This window comes from Mus pahari, chromosome 3 (genome assembly GCF_900095145.1).
Source record: "Mus pahari chromosome 3, PAHARI_EIJ_v1.1, whole genome shotgun sequence".
Classification (NCBI taxonomy): Eukaryota; Metazoa; Chordata; class Mammalia; order Rodentia; family Muridae; genus Mus; species Mus pahari.
In genome coordinates, this window is record NC_034592.1 from 156,580,986 (window position 1) to 156,599,048 (window position 18,063).

Consider the following 18,063-nt stretch of genomic DNA (forward strand, 5'->3'; position numbering starts at 1 on the left):
CTGAGGCACCTGTCTGCAGGTTACTCAGCTTGGCTCAACTGTTCATCTTCAGTGAGCTGTTTGTTTAGAATTTTGTGGGGCTTTAAAAAACATTTTGTGTGTCTGTACACACACATACACACCTACCGATGGAAATCAGGACAGCTTGGGGAAGGTCACTCAGTTCTGACCACATGGGTCCTGGAAACTGCATTAGACTGATGCCTGCCGACCTTTTCCTTAAGGAAGCACTCAGAGCTATAAACGCTCTGAAAACCACTTCACTATGAGCCAGTGACTACGTTTGTTGTATTTATTTCGGCTTGCTTCTCAGGGTTTCTTGATTTCCTCTTTTGCCCCTCACTCACCTGTCTATCACAAGAAATTCTTTACTTTTCCTATATTTGTTAAGGCTTGCCTTATGTTTTAATATCAGCTCTATTTTAAATTATTTGAGGAGTGGTAGAATTCAGATTAAAAACAAAATTTCTTACTTAATTTTAAAATATCTAAAAACTTACCACATAAAACTTCTAATAATCATCTTCTGTCCTTCTAAAAAACAAAATAAGAAAAAAAAAAAAAAACAAACCCTAAAAGGTAGGAAAGAGGCTTAGGTATCCTCAGTAAAGATTAGTCCCTCCCTAAATTCGTCTCCGCATGAAAACTCAAAGCCCTGTGTATGCTTCTCTCTTCCTACACAGCAGTGCTGGGCATTCAGTGGTGGAGGAGCTGAGCCCTCCCCACTCCCTCCAGGAGACAGCGGAGCATGCACTGGAGAGCTAGATACTGGGGGGCTCATCCACCAGACAATTCTAGATGTAGCAGAATATGAGGGAAGTGTACAAAAATCATCATCATCCCATAAACACATTATAAACAGCCTAAAAACCCAATGAAAAACAGACACCCATTCACAAAGCAACACAAGTATCAAATGCCTGAGAGACCCATGTATTCCATCTCTTTAAGCATCAAACGCCACATTTTATATTCAAATTGTATAAAGAAAATACAAAGTCTTAATGTAGGAAAGACTTGAATAAATAAAGAGACTAGACTTCAGGCTTAAGACTAAATGCAAAAGAGATCACGGCGCTTCCTCATTTAATTTATAGACTGAATGCAGTTCCAGGCAAAGTATCACCAAGGCCATTACAGAACTTGATAAAAATGGTTTTTAAATTTGTATAGGAAAATAAATGGGCAAAACTCTCAGAGAGCGAGGACGCAGTGTGCAGGAGGAACCCACAGGCTCTGTCCAGCAGGTCTTAAAACAACGAAGGCCAGGCTGTAAAGCAACTGAGGGCCACATCAGGAAGACAGTACAATCTAACGAACTCACCGGGAATTGACAAGATCACAGTAAGAAAGTGCAGCCCACAGGATGAGTCAACCCTTAGAGGCAAAAACCTCCTTCAAAACCCACTTAGCCTAGGATAGATGCAAGATTCATGCCCCCCCCCCCGCTTTCTTTTTCATAAGAGAGACATCAGAAAATGTCAAGGGGACAAGATGGCTATTTTCTGACCCTGAAGGGAAAGCAGCCTTTCGTATTCACCTTTCCCAAGTCCATTTCAAGTCCTCCATCCCTAAAGCACTTACAGTCAACGGCACGCCAGGGCAGCAGCAGGTTAAAATGCAGTGTTCTCTACTTGTGCTGTGTGTGAGGGAGGGCTGCTGTGCCCACACATATTCTGCCTGCTCTGTCACACCTTCGGTGGGCAACCAAACTACCACAGGGCCTCCCAGAGAACCCACAGGAGATTACATGACTTTTAACTTCTCGTCCATTCAAGGGTTCTTCCATCACAGATGGTGGATGGGTCAGGAGGGAAGCCATTGCCACTATGAGAAAAAGCTCACAATTAACGAAGGGTTTAATCACAACAGGGAGGACTGGGACCCTTGCCTTCATTTCTGGACCTAAGATGACACTCCAGTCATAAGCTTCATTGTGTACCATGCAAAACCGTCATGAGTTCCATTAGGAATCATGTCATTCTAACACTGAATGTCAGTAAACTGGCTCAGGATCTCAGGGTGGTACCCAGAGAAAGGTAAACACAACATGGACAGAGGCTGGTTAAAGGGAGCCTGGGATAGCTCACACAGCCATATGTACACCTGAGCTGAGCGGCTTCCAGGTAGTACACTGAGCCCACAGGGGTGCGGGTGGGGCTCAGCCCAACTACTGCATATGGTGGGATGGGCTGGGAGGTCCAGCAGACTGCCTTTGAAAACAAAGCCAAGTGAGAAATAAACAAATACCTCAGAATCCTCTTTATCTCAAAGCAAAGCTCTGTGCATGAGGCCGATTTTGCCCAGTTATCAGGACAGGCTGATTACAGAGCCCAGACTCGTTTGCCTGAAGATAATTGCCTCAATTCTCCACTTCACTTTGCACATATAGAAAGAGTCCCAATCTACTGCGGCCTCAGTGACTAGACATGTAAAATTGGTCTAATCATCGTTTGAAGAGCTCAAGCTGAAAGGATTCTATGAGCCGAGCCTGAACCACGACACCACTGAGGGCTTCTTTCCTCTGGCTCGAGGCTCGCCCACTCCCTGGCTCCCTCCCCCAGGTCGGAAGGGTGACTCAGAACCTCAGGCAAAGGAGGCTCTTTGTCCATGCTGGCTGGAGGGGGAGTGAGGTGTTCAGAAAAGTTCAACAGAAGCCTAGCTAGGAGTAAGGCCTTCTGGGCAGCAGGTCCAGAGCAGCCAGCAGTCCTTCTGCCCCAAGACGCCATTCCAGGTAGAAGCTGAGGCAGAAGACATCCAAGATCAGAAGCTTCTGGACCTGTTTTACATAATGGTATCTTGGCTGGGAAGTGGGCAGAGCCCACTTCTGACCGCTATAGTATAAAACAATGATCAGAGTCCAGAAGGACCAAGCTCTAGGGCCAAACAAAACCAAACAAGGACACACACACACTTTTCAGAGGGCCTGTGCAGCAAGCTCTGTGAGGGAAGGACCTACTGGGTACTTCTCTAGCTCCCAAGTGTAGATATTGCTCATTCCACAAAGAGGGAAAGACAGAATGAATTCTGTTATGTGTTGATCTGCATACAGTGGAGGGCAAGAAAAGGTGGGTCTATGGATTCAGCTCTGACTCCATCTTACTCTCAACAGGAACAACACAGATAAACCCAATGATGGTCAGGATAGAACCCAGACACATCCTATAGATGCCCCACCCCCCCCACCCCATGGTCAGGATAGAATCCAGACACATCCTATAGATGCCACAGGGAGGGGTGGGGAATACTTCAAAGTCCCTCAATTCATTTCTCTCCAAAGGAAAGTTTAGAAAGCTCTCCATTTCCTTCCAGTGACTGTCTAAAAGCCACGTTCGAGAGCTTGTGCCTGCTGGCCAGGCAGAGCAGAGCCCAGTCTCTAGTGTAGGTCTGGTACCTGCAGCTCTGTGATGATAGCCTGCAAGCCCCTAGACTCATGTGACTCATGGGTTCCCTGTACGTTGCTCTGCACATCGAACAGGTAGAATAAGGGTAATCCTCTCAGTTTGAAAAATAAAAGCAAAACAGACGAACTAGAAGAACTTTACCTGTGGTCTGACATGGATCCGTGTTGCTGGCTGGCAGTTGCTGTTCATCCTCATTGACTTCGATCTCTCCACAATGCTAGGAACAGCGTCTAGGTCGTAAAAGTGATTCAATTCATGGTAACTAAATAGCCAATTTTATTTTGTAATTTCCGAGACAGCTCCAGGAGGGGAGGCCCAGAGGCCAATGTGATGAATAGATGACCCTGACTGACACCTTGGCTCCAGGAGTGAGACTCCCCCCTGTCATAGTCTTTTGAAGGAAACTGAGGCAGAGTGGGAGGCTTGAACCCCGTCCCCCAAGCCCTCTCCTACAGCCCTGGGGGAACAACTACAGAGGGCCATCGTCAAACCTTGTCTTAGCTCTAGCAGTTTCATCAGCACCATGGAGACCTCTATCTAACGTGTAGTCATCTGTCCTTTGACCTAGGCACAGCTTCTGACAACGACAAGGCCATTCTACTTCAGAGTCCTACTTGCTAAATATTCCTCCTTGGGCTGAAGCCTACCTGAAAATAGCACCCATATAGGTCCTCATTTTGGCCCCTGGAGCTATGTCAAGTAACTAGTAAAGCCTTTTCCACCGGACAATCCTTTAAGCACAAAAGAATCTTCTTCACAATACATCCAAATAAGAGCCCTTCTATATGATACTGTCATCAACTGGAAACTGCTTTCCTGCCCAACTGGTCTAGGAGCCTCCTTCTTCAAAGTCTGAAGGTGATATATTACCTACCACACTTTATTTACCTGCACAACCGAGGTCGTTCATCACCCACTTGGTCCCTTTTGAAATTCACTCTGCAGCAAGCACTTTTAAAGTCATGCACATATGCATTTTACAGAGCTTTTTCTGTGCAGACCCGTTTGCTCAACCTCGGCACTAAGTACAAGATGGAGCTGCTTGTGGTACAGCTCTCTCTGCTCCTCCTGGAGTCCATGCTGAACATGTGCCGAAATGAATTTGTAACCGTGCAGATGACCAGGGCTTGGAAATGCATGCTTTGTTAAATGTCCGTAGGCTGATGAAAATGCATCTTGCAAGAAAGAGCACTGCTAATGCAGAATCCTAGTCCAAAATATTATGTAATGCATATTTTTTAATAATGTGGGCAGTCCTGGTGTTTCTGTATTAGTGCACAGGCTCTGGGCTGCCATTTCTATCACAGGCATAAAGCTTTCCCCTGAAAAATGAAGCACTTTCCCCACACACTAAAAACCATCATCCACCTCACTGCTGACAGCTGGCATCAGTTTCCATCAAACAGGCATTTACCAGCACCCACAGTCCTGTTTTCCTCTCTGTGTGCCCTAAAATTGGCTAGACCAATGTCTTTGTGCTCCACATGATGTCGGCAGAACTGTTTTAACTGAAAAAAAAAAAATTAAGATAAGTGTATGGAAGTGGTCGGACCCCTCAGATACCTCCATTCATCAGGTGGAAAGGCAGAGATACGGGTCTGAGATCTCAACACCAAACAACCCCGAGCAGGGGCTCGAGAGTCACAGCAATGCACTAAGAGTCAGCAGAGCACATCTAGATTACAGCCACATACTTGTTCATGAGATCTGCTAACCCCATTGCACTCTATCACAACAGCATCTAAGGCTATACATGAACTCCTAGACCACAAGATGCGGCACCAACAGTCAAGACACAGAGATGCTATAATCTTCAACCACGCAGAGCGCCTAGGACCTGAGTCTGTAACACTGCACCTGGGAGCCTCGCGCTGAGGTTCAAGTGTGTGAGGGTAAGTGAGTGACCTAGGACCCGCACCTGCTTCTAGACATGACTCACAATTCCACCTCCAGAAAGGAGCCCTGGGGGAGCAGCTTCGGGGGCAGCAGCACCTCTTCGTATGACTCTTCACATGGACTCACGGAAAACAAAAAACAAAAAAACAGCCCACCGTGTGACATATGTTCCATGTAAAACAAAACAAACCCCAAAAACCAACAACAAAACACCCTGCCAAGACTTCACGGATCCCCAGAACACAACTCTGCTAGTGTTGTGTTTTTTTTTTTTTTTTTTAAAGGCACTCTATATTTAACAAGGCAAAAGGCAAGATAAACAAGCCCCACACCCACTTCCCACAGGGTTCTATCCCGCCCTGGACCTACCTGAGTCCGTGGGCTCTTCCAGCGCTCAGGAACAAGCAGGTCTTTTTACCTTGGTCTTCCGAGTCCGACAGCGAGATCCAGTGGTCTCTGGCCGCCCCCTAGCCATGATGCTCTCGCTGACGTACCTGTTTTTCTCATGTAGCGTGAGCTAGATGAAGTAATGATGCTGGAGAGTGAGCTGATGCTCTGGTTAAGATATATTAACCCCTCAAGACCCCTTTCTCTAATCCAAGACCTGCTTGTGCTCCTCGCTATCTTCAGCACCTAGAACAGAGCTCCGCGAGTACCGGGAACTCAAGTGTGTTGGTTGAACCCTCAGCTGAAACGTATGAGTCCGTGCTCAGTGACTACCCTAAAAACCCACAAGGAGAGCAGCCGTTGAAGGGCATTCTCTTGGATACTCTCAGCTTCCTATGGTCTTCCAGCACACCTCAGTGGAACAGTGTTCTCCATGTGCTGACTGTCGGCTTGCAAATCCCTACCCCTACAGCCGCGGGGGGGCGGGGTTGTGTGCCAGTGGGGTTCATGCCTTCATGGAGGCTGCTCTAATTAATTAGTTACTTTAACAGCCCTGACAAAAGTAACCACCTTCGATAAGATTAGTGCTTACTTGAGGCTCTGATCCTCAAGCATTCAAGCTCTTCGGTCACTAACACTCACTCACGTACCGACCCTCATTCCCCTGAATATTTACAATTTTGCGTTCTGGTTTTCAGTCGTTTGGTGGCTATGCTCATGGAGAAAAAGTTGAGGAGTGGGGACAAACCCCCGTGGGAATCTACACTTGGCTTCTAAAATCCGCTAACCTGTAGCTATCTTACTCCCTTTGCTCGCTAGACCTCGATATCCGGCCCCCCCCAACCTCTATGCTTTGGCCAAATCTACTCAAACAAGGTTCCCGCCTGCCACCTGCCGGCCCACCAGGGTCTGCGCCATGAGCTATGCGCCACCGCACAGCTCGCGGGGAGGCACTCCCGCCCCCAAACACCTCCCTACTGCACATGCCCGGCAGAAGTCCGCGCAACTTTATAGGGCCCCATTGCCCCATCTCTCCTCAGTCTCCTCAATCCTCTCCCTGATGAGAGGATCAGTGGAGGCACCTCTCGGAGTCTTAGACTGCAGAGTCTGAGACTTAGCGAGAGGAGCCTCGAGGAGACTCCTCCTCTCTTCTTTACCCATCCCTTTCTTTTACTTACAGCCACAAGCTGAGGCGCGGAGCTTCAGAAAGTTCGCAGTGGTTTGAAGGTAGGTACATCCCTTCTTTTTTCCCCGAGGTGAGACTGGGGTCTCCGGACCCCAGATTCTCTCCTCATAAGGTTAATCTTTTCGGCTCCAACAGTCCTTGCGCAGTGGGGCCACTCTCTGCAGAGCCAGAGGGTGAGTCGGCTTCTCGGTGAGCATCTAAGAGAATGGATCGCAGGTCCCGGGCTCAGCAGTGGCGCCGAGCTCGCCATAATTACAACGACCTGTGCCCGCCCATAGGCCGCCGGGCTGCCACCGCTCTCCTCTGGCTCTCCTGCTCCATTGCTCTCCTCCGAGCCCTAGCCTCTTCCAACGCCCGCGCCCAGCAGCGTGCCGCCCAGCGCCGGAGCTTCCTTAACGCCCACCACCGCTCCGCTGCCGCTGCCGCTGCAGCTGCCGCACAGGTACTCCCCGAGTCCTCTGAATCCGAGTCTGATCACGAGCACGAGGAGGTTGAGCCTGAGCTGGCCCGCCCCGAGTGCCTAGAGTACGATCAGGACGACTACGAGACCGAGACCGATTCTGAGACCGAGCCTGAGTCCGATATCGAATCCGAGACTGAAATCGAGACGGAGCCAGAGACCGAGCCAGAGACCGAGCCAGAGGACGAGCGCGGCCCCCGGGGCGCCACCTTCAACCAGTCACTCACTCAGCGTCTGCACGCTCTGAAGTTGCAGAGCGCCGACGCCTCCCCGAGACGTGCGCAGCCCACCACTCAGGAGCCTGAGAGCGCAAGCGAGGGGGAGGAGCTCCAGAGAGGGCCCTTAGATCAGGATCCTCGGGACCCCGAGGAGTCAGAGGAGCGCAAGGAGGAGAACAGGCAGCCCCGCCGCTGCAAGACCAAGAGGCCAGCCCGCCGTCGCGACCAGTCCCCGGAGTCCCCTCCCAGAAAGGGGCCCATCCCCATCCGGCGTCACTAATGGGTGACTCCGTCCAGATTCTCCTTGTTTTCATGGATAAAGGTTAGTTGCCCTGACCAAACTGGGGTCCCTGAGACAGTAGGGTGGGAGGGAAGAGACAGATGGGAGGCAAGGTGGGAAGGGAGCGGTGCCCATTAGTCAGCCCAAAATGCACCCCTGAAAAGGAGAGAGGGCTCTTCAAGTCTTTCCAGGGCACCCAGGGGCGCTTGGGAGGCCAAAGGTTTGTTAGACGGCGAGGCATTTCTGGCGCCTCGCTGGAGACAACCTGAGGTCCCCGAGCTGGCACCTGGTGCGCAACATTGAATTCGGTGTGCCACACTGAATTCCCAGCGCGCCCCAGGTTTGGAGTCACACACAGAGACGGCAAAGGTAAGTCACTTGTTTTCTACGTTCTCTCCCCTCCTACAGAGGTTAGTTAGTCTCCAGCAACGGAGTTGGCTTTAGGTAGAGCCCACTGGGCTTGGTTTGGAGGTGCACGCACCAACTTTGGCGATCTGAGACTGCTGCGCCATAGCTACACTATTGCAATGCGCAGAAAGTAACTGCGTTTGAGATTGGATGACAACTCTGGAGCCTAAGTCGCACGTGGCATTCAGCCGGCGCGGAGCCTGGAAATCGGGTACCAGCATGGCCAATTTGGGGCCGCGGGACCCTGGAGCCAGTGCCCCCCCACGCCGTGCAAGTAGTCTTGGCTAACACCGCTCACCTCTGGTAGTTCGAGGAGGCCTGAGATCGTGAAAAGGGGCGCGCGCACCTCTCCCGTGCGTCCTAAAGCCAACCTTCCCGCGCAGAAAGGAGTTTCTTGATAATGGATAGTGCTTGGAGGACACTCAATAGAGGTACAGGGGTCTTTACAGGTGCCCTTCTGGGCTACCTGGGTTGGCAGACGGCTAGGATCACATCGGGGTATCGTGCAGCTGGTTAGGCGGATCCGACTTGTCCGGAGAGGTCCGGGACTGTGCGCCTAGGCCCTAGAGGCAGGAGAGAAGGAATGAGAGCAGTACCAAGTGGTCTTGGGAGGAAAGGTAAAGCGGAACAAGGCACAGGCTGAGTAAGGGGGTCGTGGCTATCACTCTGACACCTTCAAAGGTGTACCCAAAGATCGTGGCACTTCCAAAGCTGGGAAGATGTCGGATTCTGCGCTTAGGACTGAGAGGTTGCAGGGAGGATGTGCTACAGCCATTTTGGCCATCTTCAGCTCGGGTGGGGCTGTTTTTGGAATCTGTAACCTGTGGGGGAGGGGACATCGCCGGTAATCTGCCCCAGCACCAAGCATGTAACACACCTTAGAATGCTTTCCCCTCCAGCCTTGGGCGGAAAGGCTGATCTTAAGTAAAACGCACCTACTGTATCTCACCCATTTAGAAACTTTTCTTTAAGTGTGCGCGGCTGGTCTTGCGGCGGCTTGCGATATTTTGATGGGATGATTTGGGAAATCTGGTTAAGAAAAGCAGTTTCAAAGCTTGAAATCAAAGCCGGCTGGGCTCCTGAGCTCCTACGAGGAGAATGGTGCTAGAAGGAACACATTACGTAGTCTCCTTCCAGGACCTACCCCTCTTTCCTGGGATGGCGTTGCAGCCCCCAGAACTTAAGTGAGGGTGGGCTGTGCGCACTGCGGCTAATTGCGTCTTTGGTCAACAGCGGGAAGCAGTTTGTTCGCAGTGGGTAGAGAATGAGCCCGTAGCTTGCGGAAAGGGGGCGGGGGCTTGTGGGTTGAAAGCGTGAAATTGCCTAAGTGAGACATTATTTTTCCTAAGTTAAAATGCTCGGCAACATAAATGATGACGGTGACGTTTTCTTGAGGTTAGGTACCTTTTTGTCTTGTGATGTAGCCTGAGTTTACCAAGCAACAGGTTTCTAGTTAACAGGTGGAGAAGCCGCACTTTTCAGCAGTTAAGATTTTTTTTTTCCATTAGCTAAATTAGGATGCTGCCTTGTTGCTGGGATAAATAAAAATTTTAAAGTGTCTCCAGTTTCTATGACCCCCACTTCACGGTGCTCTTACAGAGCCAGGCAAGGTGGCGCAAACCTCTCATCTCAGCAGGGGTCGGTGGGGGTGGGGAGGAAGGTGGCTCTCTGTGAGTTCTAGGCCAGCCTGCTCTATAGAGCAAGTTCCTGAACTGCCAGGGCTGCACAGAGAAACCCATTTCCGGGGAAAAACAAAAACAAACAACCCCCGCAACAAACCAAATTAACAAACAACACAACAGTAACTACAAAAGAAGCCTAAGCGAGCAGGGTAAGAGAGGTTCATACCCGGGGTAGTCAAACTGACACGCGCATTTTGCTGTCTACTGTAACCTTCCACTGTCAACCTGAGTCACCGCAGCCGCTTTAGTCCAGCCTGCTACCCCCCCGCCCCCCGCAGAACCCTCCCTCTCAGCACCTCCCCCTCCCCAGCGCCATCCTGACTCCAGGTGAAAAACCCTCGGCGGACTATATAGGAGCATACCACCCTTGGCAGAGCCCCACCACCCACACAAGAGGTTTTGGTAAAACACCCATCCCAAGCCCATCTTCTGTGAAATAGCTCACTTAGGCTCAAGACTACTTTTCCAGGGCTTTTCTAGCAGGTCCTCAAACCTCCCTAACTGGCCCTTTGTCTCACCCTGTTAAAGCGGGGTTAGCATTTGAATGGACTGGCAACCCCTTTCCCTCTGTAGGTAGACAGGCTGAGGGAGATGCACCATGGGACAAGTGGGGGTTGTTGACAAAGCTAGTTAAACGGTCCACAATCTTTAGGATCTTTTGCTGCATTAATCGTTTGCTTAATGGGAAAACTTCCTTCTGTGGTGGAAGGGTGCAATTATTGAATTTCTTTTAAGTGATCTTTTTTTAAAAAAAAAATTATGTGGCAATGTTCAAATACTGCGTGGTGGCAAGAGCCAGATATAAGTACTTTTTAGTTTATCAATAAAACTTTTAACTATATTTGTGAGACTTGGAGAATGAGATGGGAGGTGTAAACTCTAGGACTGCTTTGTAAGTGTGTTTTTTGTTTGCTTTTTTTATGTGCCTGAAGCCTTTTATCCTCTGGGATTGCTTACAACCTTTGACTCTTTAGCCTACATTTTAGCAGCTGTGTTCCCTTAACGAGAAATTTGAAACATCAGAACTGGTAAGAATAAAGTTTTTTTTTTTTTTTAATGGATTTACTTAATTTCTCCTTTTGTCATGCTCTAAAAGAAAGGATGAGGAAACTGAGCAGAGACCATGGAGTGGGGGCAAGCAGGACAGCAGCCCATCACAAAAGTCATGATAATCAATTGTTCAGGGCCAGAGACCAGTGATGTCACCGTGTTAGCTCAAATACTGCTTCCTCTCAAGTCCCACTTAGTGACAAGATGAGAAACTCAAGCCATACCTTTGATCCCCTGCTCCACAGGACTGGTGGAAGGTCCTATTGTGGGATTTGGCCACTAATTAACCCAACTCCCAAACCCAGACAGAATGAGAAACCAGCAGCAGACTGAGACAAAAGGCATAAGATCCTGGGGGAGCCCAGGGTGCCTCCTTCCCACCCTGCTGACTGCCTCCGGTCTTCCCTCACACCCCTCTGCCTCAGTTTCTTCTTAAAATGTGCTAGCAGAACAAAATGGTTCTCTCTGGTGTCAGAAGGGCAGAGCTGCACCTCTAGCTCTAGCAACGTTCCGTTCCAAATCTCAAACATTTGACTAAATAAAAAGCACCAACTGTGAAGAAGTGTGTTTGTGTTGTCAGACTCATTTCGTTCCGTCCTGGGGGCGGGGGTTGGGGAGCGTGAGTGAGCACTCCTAAGAGCACCTATCAATGCTGTGTTGTGCTGTTCCTGAATTCTCCCCCTGTAGTTAGTGTCTAGAATCAACCTTCCAGAACCCAGTTTGGTACAAGCCCATTAGGAATGCTAGCTACGAAATATGGGAGACAGCCCGCTGACAGTACAGGTTAAGTAATGGCTTAGAGGCTCTAGATAGTTGGGATGTACGGAGGTGTTTCACCTCCTGTCCATATCATTCCCTCCCAGGGGCTTTTTTTTTCCCAGCCAGTGATTCCTGTCTCCAGTTTTAGTACTCACATCTTTTTATATGCTGCAAGGCCTGGTAATAGCTAAGTTCACTCTCGCACCACAAACATGCACACATGTATCAAGCACATGCACATACTCATACACACCAGACACTCAATATTCAACCCCACATACCTCACACACACACAAATACCACACTCATCCACACACATACCAGACACATGCACCTACTCAAACACAAACACACCAGAAACTCATGCTCACACACATGCACACACTCATCCCCACACAAACATCAGTCATACACAAGCACACCAGACATACTCATACACACACCAGACACCCACACTCATACACACACAAGCACACCCACACTTATACACACAGACACTCATATACAAACTTACCCACTCATACACATACACACTCACATTCATACACGCATAAACACACCCACACTCATATACATAGACACACGCAAACACACCCACACTCATATATATATCACACAAACATACACAAACAAGCACACCACACTCATACACACCCACACTCATGCACAGCAGACATACACCACACACTCACCCCAGACACAAATACACATGCCAAATTCGGCTCCACTGCCTGAGGCAAACAAAGTGAACGCATCTCCCGATAATTGGTTCTGCAAATTAAGTGACTTTTTATTGACCATTTATTTATTTCATGTTTTAACCACTTTTGGGCATTTAAAAATTTGCTCTAATTTTACTAGTGTTTGTTTTCTCAAAGTCTCCTAGATAGGGAGCCCCATGCCCAGCCATGAAGCAGGAGAGTTGGTAAGGCGACCAGAGTACATACATAGCCTAGTGACTTGGATCCCCTAAGTGCAGAGCAACATCACTCATTGATAGTGCTCAGCCACAGAGGCAGGATGCCCCAGGGGAGCTCAAATGTGGCACACTCCTATGTTTTTTCCTATGAGCTTATTTTAGGGTGAACATGTTACACATTAGCAAGGGGATGTGACTACCCCAAGGTGAGGGAAGCAAAAAGGATTATGGGGTCACAGAGAGTAAAGGACATGCTGTGAAGCCCGGGGAAGGAGCACACAGCCAACTCATTTCATGGGTACACAAAAGCACTTTGAAGACATAGGGAATCAAACCGTTGAGGACACACCAACTATGGAAGGCTGAAGAGGGAGGGTGAGACCAGGTGCAGCAAGGAGCATCGTCACCTCAGGGTGAGGAAGGGTGTTTTTAATAGCCAAAGATGGACACTAACCGAGGATTTCAGATCAGTCACCCTTGAGGTCACCATCCCGGTCTTACAGACCTAGCCAGGGAATTTCAACTTCAGCTCTACAGAATGGATCTCGTAAGGATACCTCAAATTCATTAACCAAAAAGCCTTAAGAGCTACTAACCTCACTTAATGGTTTTTAAAGCATTGGGTTTGACTCAAGAAGACCAGGCGCTGAGGCTCCCATTCATACTGGAGCAGCACAGGAATGCAGGCCTAATGTCCACAGGCTTCTCCCTCCCCCAGGCAAGACCTGTCTGTTTCTCCAGGCTTATGTGTCTGTTTCAATTAGACTTCATTAGGAAAGTTTGCTCTGGATGACTGAGGTTGTGTGAAAAGGTGAACAACACAATCCCCCTCAAATTCAAATAGCACTCAGGCCCAGAAGCCCCTTGGTGCCTACAATTCCCACCATGAGTTACAGAAATCTTACATAGCCTTTCTATTAAAACCAAACAGCCTTCTGGGATCCCAGCCCCCACTCCTTCCACCCCACCCCATCCCCACCCCGCTGCTGGTAGACACCTTCCCCTGATTGTTTCTCTCATCTGCAACAGGCACTTCTCCTTCAGTGGCTTCAACTGCATTCTCAGCTGTTCTGCACAAAGAAACCCCAGCAAAATGGGGACACCTTGTGCAGGCACAGGTGGCAAGAGCATGGCAAGCTAAGGCACAATTTGGCGGCTCTTTCTCAAAGAAACCCATTACTATCAAGTCACTGCTAATAAGCCTGAGGGAGGGGCCTGTCCTTGTATAATGGCTTTTCATCCAGAGTTGACCAGCTGTATTCATAAATATCATTTCATCCCCCTAACATGAGCCCCACATCAGTCCCTAGTCCAGTATCTTGCCCTATCTGCTAGGGACATCTTCCCTTTAATTAGCATTTGCCTCAAACAGGCCAGCCATACAGCCCCTTCTGCAGACAGCAATAAGCTGCTGCTGCCTCCACCGGCCAAGGCTTGCAGAGATGACGGCGGGGAGGTGGGGGGAGGGCTGCAGCAGTCTTAATTGAACAGTAATTAATTGAACAGCTTCAAAGTCTTATTGCTACTCAGGGAAACACTCAGAAAACCTTTGTCACTGGGAGGCTGAGCAACTTAGTCTGAATTCTTTTTCTATCTTCTCTTTTTCTGCATCTGGTTCCTTTGCCTGAAAATTAATGGCACACATATGTACTATGGGCAGAGAAGGCTCCTTATAAGGCTGCCCCTTCCCCAAAGCCACAAACCAAAAGGAACCGTACTGTCCATGGTCTTGCTATCCCTGGCTTCTGCGTCCCCCCCCCCCCATCTTGCTCACTCCTTCTACCCAAGGGACCTTTCTTACTTGGCTTTCTCTTTTGTGGCTACAGGGATAAATCAAAAAAGTTAAGAAGCAGTTACTTGGGATATCTGGATGGGCCTTGTGCTTTTGGCAGAAAACAAAAACCCCAAAGGGGGGGAAATTGTATTTTTAAAAAAGCCCTAAAATGTAAATATAAATACAACTGTTGATTGTAAACAAGCACCCAGCCCAGGGTACCACAGGAAAGTGGGACCACGCCTTTTTAGGTAAGGAAGCTGAAGGAGGGTCAGCTTCTTTCTGGTTGGTGTGACTTTCAAAAGGTCACCTGCTTATTTCTTACTTGGGCATCTGGGCCAACTGCACTGAGCAAGCTGACTTTCCTCAGAGAAGCAGAGCCCAATGAAGCAGGAGCAATCCTTACCACTCCTTTCTAATATGGAAAGATCCTCTTCTTCAACTGATACACCATCTCTCTCATAGCTTGTCACTCTAGCATATTACTGTGTGGATGGTCGAGACCCCCAAGCTTAGCTTCTGCCGTTGCCACCTAGTAAGCCTTCCTCTGCACCCACTCCTTTCCCACCCACAGCTCTGTGACTCACCGGTGGCCTCGTTTTACTCACACCTCTCAGCATTTACCCCCCCCCACACACACACACCACAACCACTACAGAGTCAGCCGGACTAAGAATGACATATCCTTTGCCAGGGAGCGGGTGAGATGGGCAACAAAGGTGCCTGATTCATGGAACCCACACAATGACACCAGAATTAGCTCCAACACGTTTTCTTCTGACCTATGCGTGAATGCACGCGTGTGCGCATACACACACAACTAAGAGGGGAGGGAAAAGATCATTTCCTAGTGTAGAGTTATAATGTGGGACCATTAGAAACCTCAGTCCTAGTCGGGTAAGGCCCCAGCCCAGGCACTCACCAATTGTGTCAGACACGTATTGAGCCAGCAAAGTCACCAACCTAACAGGCACCAGACAGTGAAACCCAGTAAGGTTTCACTCCCAGCCAACCTGGTCACTCATCACCTCCAGCTCTTAACCATTCTGGACTCCCCAAGTCCTTTGGCCAGGCCATCCAGTTATCTTCTGCTCCTCCGTAGGACCCTCTTGAACTTGCTGCTGGTGTACAGCAGAGCCTCTGCACTTAAGTCTATGCCACTATAGGAAATTGAGAGCACAGGGCAGGGCACAATCAGGATTAAATCCTGAGCTCTGTTTTTCTCAGTATGAATTTACCTTTAAATTAAAGTGCCTTTTTTAAAAAAAAATTTTATTTTTAAAGTCAATGTAAAGACTCTTTCTCAGCTTTTCCAACCAGGGGCAATTTTGTATCAGAGGATATTTGTACAAACTCTGAGGACATTGATGTTATTCATACTAAGCGGATGTTCCTGGCACCTGGTAGGTCTAGACTAGAGAAGCCATATAGTATCCTGCCTCACAAAGGACAGTCACCATAACAAAATATTACCTGCCCCAGGTCCCTAGTGTGAGGCTAAGAAGCCACGATGCACACAACAAGGGCTGCTCCCACTTCAGCCTCTGGAGCCTGCCCTGCTCCCTCTCCTTCTGCCCTCTCCTTGGCTGTATCCCTCCACTGGAGAAATTTTACCTAGTTCGTTTATCTCAAACCTTAGTAAGGCTGATGGACAATTTGAATTTGTGCCTTGTACCCTTCTCCTAAACTTCAGACCGTTCCTTCCCAGGAACTGATTGTAAATACATATATATATATGTATATATATATATATATATATTTACAAACTGATTGTAAATATATATATATATACATATATATATTTACAATCAGTATATATTTACTATATATACACACTTATATATTCACATACTTATATATTTGATATATATTTACACACACACACACATATATATATATATATATATATATATATATATATATATATATAAAATCAAATCGTCCATCTTCCTTTCAATTCTGCCATGTCTGAAAAAAAAAAAAAAAGCGTCTACCTCCGCGCCAGCCCCGCCCTGACTCTCCTTTGTAATTCCCAGTGTCCAAAACCCAGGTGGTAGTCTTGGACTCCTCCGCCCTTTGTGACTTGTCTCCTACGAGAGCGTCCAGGAAGCCTGTGGAACCCTTAAGTCTCTTATTCATTGTGTCTGGGTCTCTCTCCTCTCAGGGCTTCCGCTGCTGCAGCTTCTTTGTGCACAGCCCTTCCTTTGTTCCCTTTATCGGAACCACCCTCCATGTTGGTTCTGTCCTTTCTAAAAACTTGATTCAAATCTTGATCTGCGAAGGAGGGAGAAAAACACACCTTTCACCATCTACTCCATTTCCTCCTCTTCACTTCCTGCCCAAGAAGCCCGGATGCTGCATGGACGCCTCAGAAAGCACATCCATTTTCTCCCTTCTTTTCCACTGCTCCTCCAGGAGCAAAGGTGTCCGATCATTTATGTAAGCAGACCCCACACTTCCTTACATTGGACCCTTTGTTCCAGACAGGTGAAGGTGTGCCCGCTCTGCCCCGCCCCTTCTATTCAGTCAAGACATCTTGCTATGGAGACCCATTCCAGGCGCCATTTTCTCCATCTGGTCTTTGCAACCCCTCCTATTGGAGGCCTTCTCTTTCCATTTTCATGCCGTTCTGCTCTTTCACAAGGAGACTGGCATGCTCTGGATGTTTCTCCCTGTCAGAGGAGCACGATAGGAGAAAGAATGTGGAACAAAGGATTCTCACAGATCATAAGAATGTCTGAACAAAGAGAACCTGAAACCATTTTTTTTCTTTTGGATGAATGGTGCTTTAGGGATGGGTGTGAGAAGCCTGGAGAGCCCACAAGACCCGCGTGGCGGTCTCCTTGGGTCTCCAACCTCAGCGTCTACTGACCTTTCACCTTGTGCAGGGTTCAGCATCTCTGGGAAATGAAATCTGTCCATCTTGTACTGCTCGTCTGCATCGGAGCAGTAAGCTCTCTTGCTCCATAGGCCTGGCCCACCACCTCCAGGCCCTGGAAAAGCCTCTCTCCGCGGTGCCTCGGCGATAGCCCGCTCTGTGTAGTGGGTTAGCCTACCGCCATCATGAGCCCAAGGGATGGTCCATGGGGGTCCCTGACCTTCCCACCTTGCCTTGGCGGTTTAGGGCATCAAAAAGCTTGGCCCCCAAGGCACGCACGGCGACCGTGGCCTTCTAGGCCTGGCCGCCATACGCCCGCCCGCCAACCGCTTCCAACCAACCCAGCAAGCACAACCTCTTTGGGCGTTCCAACGCGGCGCCCCCTATTGGACCTCCCACCCATATCCGGTTTCCGGTCCGAAGCCCCCTGCTCATTCGCCAGGCATCCTTGATTGGCGTGACCCCAGCCCAATAGCTGACCTGTCGCTGGGGTCGGAGGGGAGTGGGCTATTGGTTGAGACCCAGTTGGCCTATTCGGTGTATGTTCAAACCGTTTCGCCATTTTGAGTGGGGGGGTAGTTGGCCAAACTTTGGACCAAAGTTCAAAGTATCCGGCATGCCGTGTGTTGAGCCGGAGAGTTGAGGTGACACGCCTTCGGCAGGTCGCAGGCATTCTCTAGGGGTTCATTTTGTCTGCTTTCTTCTACTCAGGGCGACCACGTGGACGCTGTAGGCAAGGGGCTGTAGTGTGCTGAGCCTGCA

The 18,063-nt window shown here is 48.9% G+C and overlaps 1 protein-coding gene and 1 long non-coding RNA gene across 2 annotated transcripts; one reads left to right on the plus strand and one right to left on the minus strand.

Moving 5' to 3' along the window:
• Positions 1-4,610: 4,610 nt before the first annotated feature.
• LOC110317701 lies at positions 4,611-17,615 on the minus strand. The gene is made up of 5 exons (XR_002380344.1): positions 17,296-17,615; positions 8,538-8,795; positions 6,866-7,070; positions 5,670-5,835; positions 4,611-4,912 (listed from the first exon to the last, which is right to left on the minus strand). It is a non-coding gene; the product is annotated as an uncharacterized LOC110317701 (long non-coding RNA).
• Positions 6,753-10,907, plus strand: LOC110317700 (neuroendocrine secretory protein 55). Its single transcript, XM_029536986.1, has 3 exons — positions 6,753-6,914; positions 7,009-7,873; positions 10,854-10,907. The coding sequence occupies exon 2, from the start codon at positions 7,079-7,081 to the stop codon at positions 7,829-7,831; it is 753 nt and encodes a 250-aa protein (XP_029392846.1). The 5' UTR covers positions 6,753-6,914; positions 7,009-7,078; the 3' UTR covers positions 7,832-7,873; positions 10,854-10,907.
• Positions 17,616-18,063: the final 448 nt, after the last annotated feature.

What these genes read in the sequence shown, in the direction of transcription:
- LOC110317700 (XM_029536986.1), top strand. Translation starts at nt 7,079, where the DNA reads ATGGATCGCAGGTCCCGGGCTCAGCAGTGGCGCCGAGCTCGCCATAAT.